This window comes from Priapulus caudatus, unplaced genomic scaffold (genome assembly GCF_000485595.1).
Source record: "Priapulus caudatus unplaced genomic scaffold, Priapulus_caudatus-5.0.1 Scaffold224, whole genome shotgun sequence".
NCBI lineage: Eukaryota > Metazoa > Priapulida > Priapulimorpha > Priapulimorphida > Priapulidae > Priapulus > Priapulus caudatus.
The window spans coordinates 176,062-190,688 of NW_014577285.1; the positions used below are offsets into that span (position 1 = coordinate 176,062).

Consider the following 14,627-nt stretch of genomic DNA (forward strand, 5'->3'; position numbering starts at 1 on the left):
GGCATATTAGATAGTACCAGGGTACGTTCCGGTATACCGGACCGTACCCAGGGTACGTTCCGGCAGTACCCTGGGGGACATAGACCCTATCAGCAATAGTAATACCTATTACTAGTACTAGTAGTAGTACTAGTAGTCGTAGTAGTATTGCTGTATCACTATCAGTGTATGATGTATCTTCATTATGATGTCACATACTTAATTATTTGAGAAACGGTTGACTTGGAGTCGGATCGAGACTGTAATCATTCATTTCGTCTTTCTTTACTGTTCGACTTGAAATATCGTATTTCTTATCCGAGTATCCGTACGTACATACTCATCGATACTGTCCTATCATCTGACATCATAACGAATCCTATTTAGTATTCTGTCGTCATAGGCCTACTGTATTTGTTGTGACTTGTATTCAACTGTGTTTAGCATACAACTGTGTTTAGCATTCAACTGTGTTTAGCATACCTTTAAACTTAAATTTAGTTTAGTTATGAAATATCATGAAACAAACATGCACCTCTATGCGACTGCGAGCTCAAACAATGAAACATTACCTGCTATGATTTTACTGAGTTATGAAATGTAGTGATACAAATATGTAGGCCTATAATATTGTAGGCATGATTTGTATTTAATTCCCTGCTTTGTGCTGAAGTCAACTTGATACCAAAATAGATAAGAAGATATAGTCATGTATAGGATTTCAAATAATGTATTAAAAGATCTAAACTGAAACTTAATCCTGTATATAATGTATATTGATATAAATGTTTGAAAATATGTCTTAATATTTGTTTGATTAATTAGCTACTACTTGGATCTGGATGACAGAGTTGGATATTTTGGCAAAGATGTTGAAACACAGACAGAGGAGACTGATATTTTGTCAATATCAAAGACACAAAGTTTTATCAAAGACATGTGCAAGGTATTATGCGTGGCATACATGGCCATGAATAATAGAGAATGTGTAAATATACTGGAATTAATAATGGGAAATAGATTTTAAGTTGATTTTTTTTTCTAATGAGTGGCTAAATACGTTGGTGTTTTACTTCTTTTTTTTAATTACAGCACTGCTCAGTAGATATTTAAATAGCATACAAGTGACAAATGCAATAGGCAGGATCTGAAATATATTGTTGGTTTCTGTTTGATTTTTTAAGGTGGCAGAAAAATTAAGACATGACATGGAGCGCACTAAGCACAGCCTCGTTTTCAGCTATCAAACTGAGCTACGAACAGCAGCAGTTGATCTGTATGTATAATCCTATGATAATGTTTTCCATGTAAACATGTTAATAATAATATTATATACTGATGGTCAAACTAACAACTAAAAGAAGCCAGTCTCCATCAGCCTCCTCTTGTTTTGCATCAGTCAGTGTTAACCAGGCCCACAGTCTGAATTATTAATATTAGGTTACTATCAGTAACTATAAGTGAGCAAGCTGAAACTACACCCTTCACCATGCACACATGCAACCTTGCCCTGCAGTTGGTTTATTAAGATTCAATTCATAAATGCTTTATAATGAATCTACAACCAAAAGAGCCAATACAACAACAGCAACAGCTACTTATGATAATAATTAATATTATACTGTGTTAACATTCCAGTATTCTTGACCATAGTTACACTACTTTTCTTTTATGTCTGCTAATACTTTTTTTCTAATCGCTACTGTGTGCAGATATAGCAGAGTAAATGAAAAAGTCTCTGAGATTCAGGCAAAACAGGTTGAGGTATGGATGTAGTACCCACACATGTACGTTATCTTGTATGAGAGTCCAAAATGCTCTTGGCTCATTATTTCAATATAATAATAAGAATCATGTACATATACATGAATAAAGAAAGATTAATATGTATTGCATGGTTCTCTAAATTTTAATTCTATCTTTACATATAATCTATACATTGTAATTAATTGATCATAATTACAGCACCTGAATAGAAGTTGCTTTCATAGTACTCTACTGTATACACTTGTAGATCTCTAGATTTAAATACACTGATGCTTGCAATACATGTGATTGAGATCCGCTCTTGTTAATATTACAGCAAACAGAAACACTTCGGAGAGCATACAAGCAACAGCTAGCTGATGCTATTGCAAAGTTCTCAGCAACATGGAAGGTAATCTAAATTAAAACTGAAAATACCAATTGAAAAATTATTAATATTAATAACAGCAATATATGTTCACATTTTTGTAAACAAACTTTAAACTTCCTTGCTCAAATATTAGCTATTCGAATCCCAATGTAGACATAATGTAAATGCTGGGTCTTATCTCTTTCCACAACAAATCGGTTGCACGTGAAGAGTTGCATACACTACTGCTGTCTAATATCCAACCTTGTCTTATTATGAAATCTTCTCAATATGCTTAGAAATACTACGAAACACAGATGTCGGGTGGGAAGCAGAAATTAGAGTTGCAGTTGCAGCAGCTAAGAAAAGATAAGAAGCACCTTCTTGGAACAATCCACAAGAAAGATGCAATAATTGAGATGTTGCGAGAGCAGGCGCAGACCTTTGTCAGTGAGTCAACCTTGACTGAGGTAATTCATCCAGCCTCCAGTAGAGGCGGAGCAACTTGCACTTGCCACTAGAAAACCTATGGCTTTGTTAGTTCAATTGTTTAGATAAAGCTACACATCAGCAGTTTAAATTTTCACATGAGAATTTAAGTACACACTGCCATGTTATAGTTTTGCGAGCATTGATCGATGCATTCATAAAGCATGCTAGCAGACTATATATCGAACGTGTAAGAGTGGTCATCTCGGTGCATCTAGGATTGTTTTTGGTTCACGTGGTCTGTGAAAAATAATCTTAAGAATTTATTGAATACTTAAAAGCAGGGGTTAATGATGACAAAATTAGTAATTGGCACGACATAACACTAACGCAATTAACTTCTGTCAAAACCTAATTATAGGCTGGTTGCGCTATCTGGTGGGCAGTCAAGAGCTTGCTTTTCTGCAGTTTCCTGAATACTGTTAAGAGTATACTTCATATGCATTGTTATTTAGCACTTCTCTTTGTGAATGTTTCTAGATGGGGGAAGAGGAAGAGGAGGAGGAAAAGGAAGACCAAATAGAGGTGAATCCTGAATCACTCATCTCATCAGAAGACCTGCAAAAGTTAGAGGAGGAGGTGCGAAAATGGAAAAAGGATGCCCTTCACTTGCAGAGGGAGGTAAAGCAAAAGGATGACACCATAGATGCATTAAGTAAGTGTACATAACATTTAGTAGACATATATGTGATTGGGGATGGTTATATTGCTCTAGCCAGTATATATCCTAATGTTCTGCAATGCTTACAGGAACGGAATCTGAAACCCAAGAGAAACAATTGGCTTCTGAGAGGAAGCTGTCGGAGCAGGTAAAATATCCTAAATCATGATGGTATAAACAGATTAGGTGCATGCGTGCATTTGCGTGCATGTGCATTTGCGTGCATGTGTGTGTGTGTGTTTGTGTGTATGGCCAAATATAACAAAACTCATAGAGAACCTTATTTAGGAAAATGTATTTGGAATATATGTAATAACTACATTTGATTACTAGCTTTAGCAGGATATTGCATCCTCCTTATCATATGAGCAGACATGTACAAACGTATATGGTCTAGCTATCATGTTTGTAATATTAGAATAAAATGTCTAGATGTGATATATAATTCTGATTAGCATTTTCCTCTTCTGTGCTCTTAAATATTTTCTCCGCGTTTTTCTTATTTCATTCTTTATTTTCTTTTGTCTGTGCGAATGCAGATGGAGCAAGAAATCCAAAGGCTGCAACAGTTGATTGAGAGGGAAAAAGAAACTCAGCGAAAAATGGTACTCTATGTCGGAGGTGCCATCTCTGTTTCATTGCTGTGTGCGTTTGTGGTGCACACACACCTCACTGCATCAGTTTATCCGGTGCATTGTAGAAAGTCTGTGGAAGAGCAATAAGTCATGAGCTGTGTTAATTCACTTATCATCAGTCAGGATGTGACTTATTCTTCAATTCTCTGATATTTCGCTCATCAATCTGTGACAGATGGAGCTGCAGATGCGAAATATTGAGAAAGAGATGGAGAGCCATATGATGAACACAAAGAAGGCACTGCAAGCCCAAGCAGCAAAGGATCATCAGGCACTAAAAGATATGGAGAGGCAGCGGCAATTACTTGATGACAAGGTGAAGAAGCAGGTGGAGGATGCCCAGGTGAGTGGAGCCACTTTGAGTAATGGGTGATAAATTTGCCACGCCATCAAAGCGATACATATGACACACATATTACTGCAGAATAGCACATAGGATCTTAACATTCATTGTGAGGTTAAAACCTTGTAAGTCTCTGTGTTGCTGGTTCATACTGTAGAACATGATAGGTTTCAGCAATGTGTATCTGTAAATTAACATCTGAATATTTTGCACCATGATGTGTTTTTTACTCTGCTCTGCAGTGTATTGTTCTGTAAAGTAACTAAGATCATTGATGTATTTCACATAGAATTCGATGGGAATGGAAACCTGTGATTGGATTAGGTAGTTCCGAGTTAATTAATAGTAATGTGATTTTTGTGTGATTGGATTACATATATGCCTATAGTTCACGTGTGTTTTTTTCACAGGAAAAGCAAATTCCTGAATCTGGTGGAACAGCTCATGACTGGAATCAGGCAAAACGTGTAAAGAAACTTTTAGAAGTAGAGATTGAAAGGTATAGATTTGTTAATTATGACTCGGTTTGCTACGAGGAATTATAATTCTCCAAGGTCTCACTCCTTATACCCTGGATTACCAAGCAATCTATATTTTCAGCAGAATGTAAATTATTATTTTGATACTGCCTTCGTTCTATAGTGTGCCTGATTCTGTAAATCCTGATTCTGTATTTGCTATGAACCTTGATTGCTTGACTAATTGCTTTTAACAGGTTAAAAAGTGAGCTGAAGAAAACTAACTATAAGTGGGAGAAGAAATGTGCAATTCTTCAGCAAAGGTTTGGCACACAATGACACATATAATTATATATTGTAATTAGATTTCAATGATGGGTTTAGTAAATTTTTTAATATGTGGTTATGGCAGTCCAATTAAGCTGTAGGCACATAGAGTGGGCGTGCATGTTAACTTCCACGTTTTATCTTACTAGAAACAATAATGACAAAGTTTACTGTTTTATTCAAATGTTCTTATCATGGAGGCTGTACAGTAATTGAATCCAACTAAACGTTATCTAAATTTACTCATTGCAGTATTCATGCACTCAAGGATGAAAGCTATCTGCGTCAGAGTTTACACCGGCAGACTACGTCAATACGTTATGCCACAGTTGCATATGGCTATGTATGATTTAAGCACCTTTCGGATTTTGGTACCATATAACTATAATAAGATTCTCATAGATATTGGGTCAACTGTGATGTATAACAAGAAGACATTCTTTTTAGCGGACGATGTAAGTAGCGTTTGACAGAATTGCCTGCTAAAACGTGTTATATTAGAAACCTAATTTTCCACTAGAGGGCAGCACGTGCTTGAAACCTATCCACCGAAGACTGCAGTAGTTAGTATACATAGAACCGATTAATTTTAAAATACATGAAGGTGATCAATTCGAACGTGCGTTGCCATAGACGAATACAAGTTGAAACAAAATATTACATTTATGAGATTATCCTCGTTTTAAATTGACTTGCCTTTAATGGATTGTATTTCAGTGTGATAGTCCATTAGGTATTGTCCCTAGTCAACCACCTATAATTTCATCAAAGAAACCATTGGTAAGTATTATTATTATTAATAATTATATATATATATATACTTATTACCTCCGGGCAACGGAGGTCATGTAATCGGTCTTGTGTGTGTGTGTGGGGTAGCGTTATGAGCAAACGCGAATCGGAATTCAGCAGCACTGGCGCTTAGGGCATCCAGTAGCAGCAGCTCAGCTTAGGGCGTTCAGTCAGCAGCAGCGTCGCCTTAGGGCAGTCAGAGTCAGCAGCAGCTCGCCTTAGGGCGTCCAGTCAGCAGCAGCCAGCAGCACGCCAGCTGTTATACACATACATGTTACACGCTCGCGGAGGTATGCACTCTCCGTGAGTGCCCTCTGTCTAGTTTATATTTATAAGCTAGTGGGGTTAACTCTATTTTCTTCCCATATATAACTTTAGTTATTATTGCTGAGATATGATGATACATGTAATGTGAAATATATGAGCTGTATTATGTTATGCTGATGCTAAGTTGACTGTAAAGTGTATGGCATAATGCCTCATTGGTGCATGCACACATGGATAATGAGCTGTCGGTAAATTACAGATGTATGACAACAATGGGCCACCGTTCTTTTACTGGGCTGTTTCGCATGGTAACAGGCAACATCTCAGTGTCTGCTTGGTTATTGTTTGTAAGCGATGTATGTTTAGGAACAGCTGGAAGAATACAGAGTGACAGTGGAGTTGTCTCTCTTTCATGTGCAGGTGGTAGTACTCTCACTTTCGCAACCTATGACCCATTTCTATGCCACGATTGTTGTCTCAACGAAACGATCACTTTTGCCCCCAAAATGCAGGAGACGGGTTCCTTATTTAGCCACCCACAAAGAATGAGGACATTTCTGTGGTGTGTGACCCACTTTTGCTAGTGTAAATAGTGCTGGACTCTTCCTCTTTCCTTGTAGCTGAAGGGTTTGCTTATGGGTCTTCCCGATTTCTCACAGAGGTGGTTTCCGGCTGTTAACGTCGGATGTCCTTCATGTTCTACAATCGTATTTAGGTCTATCTTTCGGCAAACTCAAATAATCAGCATTAACAAAGTCATCTATAAATATAATGAAACATATTAGGCATAAATCAAGCCGAACTATAAGCTCTTCTCTATTCCTCTGCTCCCCTACCTCCTGTGCTTGCCCCAGTCTGCTGTAGGGCATTGAAGGGAAGTCCTTCCCGGAGAGGAGAAGAGGGAGATGACTATTCATGAGCAGTGTTTGTCCAGACTGGGATCACGCCGAAGCGTTGAGGAAGTTTACGAAACGTTTTGTAAGAGGCTGTCATCGCACATTGCATGGTCGGTGTGCACGTCCTCCTGTTTGCAGATGCCCTGCGACAAACATCGTTGTCTTTCGGCACGTGCGTTCTGATGTTCGCCGCTTCCTACTGCGGGCCGCCACTCGCACAGACTCACTCTGAGCCCATGCTGCTTTTACACACACACACACACACACACACACACACACACACACACACACACACACACACACACACACACACACACACACACACACACACATACACAGTGTGTTATTGCAAGCAGCAGAAAATTGTGGGAGAATCGTCATCTGGTTTGGGCGAAGTATTATGTGTGCGCACAAATATCCAATTGATTCAGGCACCTGCTTCCGCGCGTAGGTTTTACCATTACTTTCCTTGGCATTTGCTTCACTAGCAGAGTTTGGGCTTAAAGGCCCAGGTATCATGGGTTTATATTTCACCTAAGCTATGATTGATTGAATTTCCCGCCTTGATAACACACTGTGATAGACCCTCTAAAAACTCCATTTACTCACGTTAGAATGCGCAAGAAATTCAGTGATAATTTTTACATTATAAAAAAAAAATACAATTCACTACATATTACATTTGTAAACCGATCTTAGATGTTGTAATTGCGCATTTATGTTTAATTATATTTCCCCATACATACACGTGTGTATTATTGCTAGCTGAAATTGAGTAGGTCATTCGCAAGTAAAGACAGACACTCTACCTATTTCTGTAAATGCTAATGGAGTGGAAACTATAGTAGGTACTGTTAGATAGAAACATGCTGTAATTCATATATAGCGAACCACTTCAATTGCCCTATTCAGGATCTACTTATAGTTACATAACATGTCTGGCCCTTCACAGACATCCTATCACACTTACTGCCTGCGCAACCACTATGGCTGGCTTTAATATGCGTATTTGTATCATCGTCGTTGCATATTGTGGTCGTGGGGTTTATCGTGTGCAAACAAGCAGCGCTTTTGTGCTGCTCGGAACTTACGCTAGGCAGGTGCGACTGTGACACATTGTGTTAATACCGGCGACCTCTCCCTGCCGTCACTGAGACAGGTACAGGTCAGAGGTTACCGGAAGATGTTTCGTGGTGTCACCTGTAACTCTATCACATGAACAAACAAAACATGGAATCGGCTGCGAAGAGCTAGTTGCTTGGAGCTTTATGGTGCTAGACATTGTTTTTTTTTATAAACGCGAAAGCGTTGATTATTCGAAAAGGAGTCGTGAAGTTGAAACATATTTTTGTCAGTCAGTTTCAGTCTCAAGCAGAGTATGCTGTGTAATAAGCCAACACGTACTATAATATGAATGACAACTCTTTGATCCGAGTACTAATTGGCGAGAGAAAGACGTGTTACCATTTTGCCACAGCAAACTGATAACCGACCTTTTGTTAGCTGAACTATGTTTCGGGAATAGGGGGATGGCACGCGTGACAAGCTGTATTTAATTTGGCAATCGGCATTAAACTGCAGACAACGCACAGTGTGCGTTACCCGATGAGATAACATTGAGCAGGTCTAATTAAAGTTTCCATTACTAGAGGTGTTTTGCGGTACATTGTCAGTTAATATTCAATTAACAGGGGCTAATCATAATAGCTAATTGCGATCTCACATGGCAAGTGAGCACGCTTGAATGCGGCCAAAGCAGCAATATTTTCACTGTATTTATACATGCATAACAATACTAATGCAGCCAATTAATTGGTAGTTAATGCCAGCTAAAATACAAATCACACAGGAAAAACAAGAGGAGTGAATATCGAAATGAGCAAATATAGCTTCATAATGACTGATTCTCTGTGTATTAAACAATTAGTGTGGTATGGCTAATTGGCTCACAAACGTAACGCGAGGGCGTGCGATGTTCAATTGAGTGGATTCAGTCATGCGTGCCGCTGTTGTGCTGATACGATGCATTTAAATAGAACTCCGCGTTTCCTTGTCGGTTCGTTTTCTCCGCTGCATCCCTAATTAAGGCGGCGACTGGTTAATGAGAACGAAATGATTTTACATGCTTGATTGTGCGACGCGCGCGGGAGCACACAGGTGTGTCGTTACACAGACCACTCCTGACCCACTGAACCGCGCTACGCAAACAGCAATTGCCCGTGTATACACACACACTCGGCTGCATCCCCTCACGAGATAACACTGCTAATGTAGAAATGGGCGCGAAACGCAGAGTGTGAGGTGCGGAAAGATGCAGGGTTCGCGTAGGCATCACTCGGCGCAGCAAACACGAGATAAAACGCTTACGTTAAACACAGAGGCGGGGGTGCCTGAATCAGTTGGCGCCGGCAATCAAACAGAATGATAATGCGAAGTGTAGAAAGCAGTCGAACTTTACAGAATTCAGATTGAGTTGATTCTCGACGGACCAATAGAACTGTCAGACAGTGGCCGGAATTTATCACTATTCCTACTTTAGATGGACTGTACATTCATATATATATATATATATATATATATATATATGCACGCATGCACACGTAAGACGCTAGGTTATATTTAGTTATCGCGTGGCAGCGTCGCCTTGCGTGCTCTGTTCGTTGTAGCGGCCGCCCGTTGCCGGTCTAGCTGGCTTGCCGGTTACACGAACCAGCGTCGTATTGTGTCTGGGCACCCGCCCGACGCGCGCCGCCATTGTGCCTTTATCAGGCAAAGCAGCTCACACATAATCATTATCTGAATCGTCGCGTATTGACAAACATCGATGGTGGTGCGTTCGCTGAAAAATCGAGCTTTTTAGCGTGCGCGCTTAATTGCAGGGGGAAATATAAGAGCGAAAGCGAGCCAAGCGGACAAACTACTGCGCGTGTAGTAATAGTAACAGTAATAGTAGGGGCTTACACAAGAGAGAAGTCCTGAGCAGCATTATACGTTCCGTTATTTGATTAGAATGTTTATAATCTATATTTGCGGTTGGCTACGGCAATCGTTGCGTGATCGATTTTGAGCTGCTTAGTGGTTATTTAGTAATTTCGCATTCAGATTAAAGATGGTTGCATAAAGTTATTGTCGTTATCTGCTTCCCTTCTTGGTGGCGGCAAAGGGGGGCGGGTACGTCTCGACTGGAGTGTTTTGTTTGGGTTATATGTGTAGTGGTCCGGTTTGTAGCAAATAGAGTTTCTGATGGCTTATGAATTCAGTATCGCGGCGTCTATATAGTCTTGACGTTTTACTCAATTATGTAGATAATGGCATAATATGCTTGTGCGTGTACAAGCGTTAACGCCCGCATTGCCAACCAGGTGTAAATACAGATAGAGTATCTCTTACAATATATTAATATGTAAACTGCTCTCACTTCAACACAATTTGCGCGCCATCTTATCCCTAACGCTTAGGTTAACGTTTCCGTTGTTGTTGGTCTGTCTGAGGAAAATACATTTTGGAGACAGTGTGTATTTACGTGTACCATTAGCGGAACGAATGGATACAGGCTCATTGTATTGCACAGCGAGTGTCTTGGCTATAGTAGTTATCATAGTTTGGGTTTGAAAATTTTAACTCGTTTAATAGCCTTGTGTGTCCACCGCCCTGTATATAGCAGCACGAGTAGTGTAGGAAAACCCGTGTCTAGCATGTAATCCACTTATACTGTTCTTCATTGTATCTGTCCGTAGTTGTGTATACGTACGATTGAGGTGGGTACTCTAAGTGAAAGCACGCTAATGTACGTGGCCGGATACCTCGCGACAAGTTGAAAGCGCGTTTCTGAAACATTTCCCGACCGCCCAGTTCTCGCGGTGAATAGCGCTCATTGACGGGCAACATACGACTGAGATTATTGTTGCTCGATGCCGGCTCGGCTACCCTATCATTTCTCCGTCTGCTCCTTAGCCGTATTTAGAGTCCCTCTAGATAAAGACACTCTAGCTGTGGTGTGCCGCCTGAGACGACCCCACCCGCCCTCTTTTGTCATTGCCATACTGCGCATCCCCCCGCAAGTTGCTCGTATCTATTGTCGTATTACCATTCAGCCTTGCGCCCGACCCATCCTTGCCAATAATGCCCTTAAAGGGGTCCTGCTAAGAATGTCTCTATATAGTCTTAAGATTACTCTACGTGCGCACTAGTTGGATTTGGTTCAGTGACCTGGTCTGCGCAATAGTAGTCAGGTTTCTATACTCGCAGTGCGATACGTGCTTGTGAGCGCTGCCACCGCAAGTGAAAGCGCCGGCTATTATGTTCCATTTTCGTTTACGTATACCCGTGTTACTTTAGAGTACACGTTGTATTTCTTTGTCTGTACGTGCGTGCTGACTGACGGTATTACATTCCAGTTTCTGTATGCGCGCTTTATCAATTAAATACAGTCACGTTTACTTTTATTTTTAAGCAAACGTTTTTAATACAACTTAGCCGTACATTGCATTTTACTTGGCCGTAATAGTTTTACTCATATTATAATGCGAAAATTGCATATAAAAACATAAATGCGCCCATTCTTAATAGGAATAGGAACATTTTAGTATTCACAGATTTGCTTATATCTAAAATTGCTTATTAATGTAATCGTTCAGTATAAAAACCATAGACGAAGATAAATATGCGTAATGCGAATGTGCGTCGGGGATGCACTGACGCATCATCTCGGTAGCGGGAAGTGTAGAAGTAGTGTAGAAGGCTCGTGCTGTGCGGCCCGTCAGTCGATAGCTTGTGCTGGTGCCCGCCTTTATTGACAGGCGCGACCGTGTTTGATTGCAAACATTGCAGCGGCATTGGTGGGTGTGGTACAATACCCGTGGCGAGCGAGATACGTTCAACTGGATTAGCGAAAGTATCTCACTTTGTTTAAATTCGACGGCAAATGTTTGTCCGCCTTGAAACGGGAGACCTCCATCCAGCGCTGACAAAAGCTACTGCGGTTGCTAACAGTTTCAACCGTCAAACTGCTGGCAGACTTTTCTCAGCGTTGCGGCGTTGCCGCGATGGTGTCTCTGTGGGTTCGCGTGGGGGTTACTGCGATGGGGTGGGTACTGGCGAGAATCCGAGTACAAAGCCATACGTTGCTTATAGCAAATTCAGGTTATCGGCGTTGAGCTATCTCATGAATAAATTATTTCTGAGAAACTGTTGATCTGCAAGATTGCATTGAATGATCCTAGCATTTAAAATTGTAGTAATGTTAGTTGGAAAGCGTTTGCAGGTATGCATGCGTTATCGCATATAGGTGTCAGTTGTTTCAATCAGTCTTTCATTACTGAACAAGCATCGTGTGAATATAGACAAGGTTGCAGTGCATGTCTTTGCTAGGTTTATATGACCTAGCGGTTGGTTGCCTGGCTTTGCTGGAGGCCTATAGCCTTTCTCCTTGTTTTTTTTCCGACTGAACCAGATGTCTAATTGAGATTTTGCATGTTTTCGGTATAACCAACTGCCAATTGTTGATCTTTGGACACAATGAACAATAATTCGTGAAATAAGTGAAATCGTGAGGAAATTGGTGCATATTGTCTAGTAGATCTTTCGTGACTGACGATTGGTAGTGCAATGCAGATGTCGACTGGCCAGTGACGTAGACCTATTAGGCAGAAAGATGTATAAAAAATATTATTTGGTCACACGCTAAGCTATTGTGATCGAAACGTGATTTGTTAGATGGTGATCTATTGTATATAAAAAGTACCTCTATCCGTACAATATATGAATGATTGGAACATTTTAACTGACTTGTGATTCACACACTTCCTCATGTATATATGTAAAAAAAAACACGTAAATTAATCGATTGTGGCATTAACGAAAAAGTGTGACTATTCTATTTATGGGCCATACAACCCTTTTTATATAATACAGAATTATGAAGTATATATCCAAAGAATTTGAGTACGTAACTGGTCCTTTAGTCATAACTTATCCCTTATATGACGATGCTAGCACAACGCATTCTTTTTTTACGGTTGCCATAGTGACAGGCTGCGAATGTATGTGGGAATTCTGCAGCTGTTGGCACAGAACCTTGGTTTGCACCGAATTAACGAGTGAAAACTTCCGATGGCTCCATATATAGGCTCGCACAGTTTACTCACTAAACACAGCAGCAGTAACGACAGTACAGTCTAGGTGCTGCGGCAGTCACTCGTGTCTAACTGTAAATTATTTTGGTAATCTAGCTGAATTTTTTAATTAATGTTCTTTTTGCAGCCTAATATTAGTAAGACAAGGTATCCAGGTGACCACATATCATGTGCGGACAATAATGTTGGTCCGTTTGTTACTGATTCTGGTAGTATCAGCAGTCTGGCCCTCACTAAAGGTACTGACATGACAGCATAGCTGCGTTTATAATTTCAACAAAATACTGGGGGCTTATAGGTTTTACCGATAAACTTATTTTATAGAACTTCTATAGAATATACTTATTTTTACTCGTATGTGTTTTTCTATTTGTTAGTTTGTGACACTGTAAAATATAGCAGTGGTTAAGAGTATATATTATTAACAGTCACTTATTTTTAATGACTCTGTGATTAGTAATTTATTGGATAGCTAGTAGTGGGTACTTTATTGCTTTGCTTTAGAAATGACCTACTGTTTTATCAGTGTGTACTTTTAGTACGTGTCATGTGTTTGTTTTGTTTCCAGGTGACCAAATAATGACAGAAGAGGAACTACAGGACCTGGGGGTGCCCCTGCTACCTTCTCCCCCCATCCGCGATCCTTAGTTTCACAGCTATCGCAGGTAGTCATAGGCAACAGCACTGATGAGTCATACCTAGAAATAGAGGTAGAACAGTATAAATTGGCTGGTCACAATAGATTATTCCAGAGGTGAAGACAAGATCAATGTTAAGGTGCAAAGAATACACGAGAAAAAAATGAATTGGATTTTAAAAGAGCAAGCATAATCATAATGTGGTATACATCTGGGAAGTTATTATGTAATCATATTTAATACCCTAGCCTAATTAAATGTAATCAAATATAAGGAGTGGGAGTTTCTAGCTCATAGACATTGTGCTGCATGTGTATTTTACTGGATTGCAGGAATCTCTAGTCGCATTGATGTTGACGGTTACTCTGGGATGCAAAGCACGACTGATGCCTGTGAACACGTTCTTTGCCATGCTCCTTGCAAAATTATTGTGTCAATATCTTTCCAAAATAAATAACTCTGTATAAATTCCAAGTTAGACCGCCGTTTCATTCTAGTCCTCTTATTTCTAATTCCTACAAATGACTTTTACACGCGTGTACCCAGCAGCTGGCTCAGTCAGTCAGCACTAGCACGACACAAGTAATCGCCATCTCACTGATGCCACCTACTGGACGCGACTGTAAATAACAATGGATTTTGCTCCTTTAATTGCATTCGGTCGGAATTACCGGGTGATTACGATAACGGCAGCGATATAAACACGGCGCGTACAATGGAACGATTCAGCTAGACGTAATGGCACGGGGACGCTCGCACGCGCGATGCCAGCTCGGCGTATTATGACAAGCAGCGAAATTGTGAGAAAGTAACATCCGGCGCCCGTTCGTTGTTTGTGCGCGCGTGCTTGTTGTCCGTGAATGTGTGCGTGTCCGCCACGTGAATGAAATGC

The 14,627-nt window shown here is 40.2% G+C and overlaps 1 protein-coding gene across 2 annotated transcripts in view; it reads left to right on the top strand.

Annotated features, from left to right (window-relative positions):
• The window catches only part of LOC106807591 (trichohyalin-like), a 16,523-nt gene extending 2,345 nt beyond the window's left edge, over nt 1-14,178 (top strand). Inside the window, exons 2-17 of one of the 2 annotated variants that reach the window (XM_014809985.1) lie at nt 805-925; nt 1,164-1,255; nt 1,692-1,743; nt 2,063-2,137; nt 2,395-2,565; nt 3,065-3,239; nt 3,335-3,393; nt 3,785-3,850; nt 4,056-4,223; nt 4,634-4,722; nt 4,939-5,004; nt 5,261-5,351; nt 5,726-5,788; nt 13,225-13,336; nt 13,666-13,762; nt 14,068-14,178. In XM_014809985.1, coding sequence (XP_014665471.1) covers nt 805-925; nt 1,164-1,255; nt 1,692-1,743; nt 2,063-2,137; nt 2,395-2,565; nt 3,065-3,239; nt 3,335-3,393; nt 3,785-3,850; nt 4,056-4,223; nt 4,634-4,722; nt 4,939-5,004; nt 5,261-5,351; nt 5,726-5,788; nt 13,225-13,336; nt 13,666-13,745 — 1,480 coding nt within the window. In that variant the 3' untranslated portion in view covers nt 13,746-13,762; nt 14,068-14,178. Of the gene's footprint in view, nt 1-804; nt 926-1,163; nt 1,256-1,691; nt 1,767-2,062; nt 2,138-2,394; nt 2,566-3,064; nt 3,240-3,334; nt 3,394-3,784; nt 3,851-4,055; nt 4,224-4,633; nt 4,723-4,938; nt 5,005-5,260; nt 5,352-5,725; nt 5,789-13,224; nt 13,337-13,665; nt 13,763-14,067 lie in introns of those variants that run through there. The other variant, XM_014809986.1, reaches the window with a different exon arrangement.
• Nucleotides 14,179-14,627: the final 449 nt, after the last annotated feature.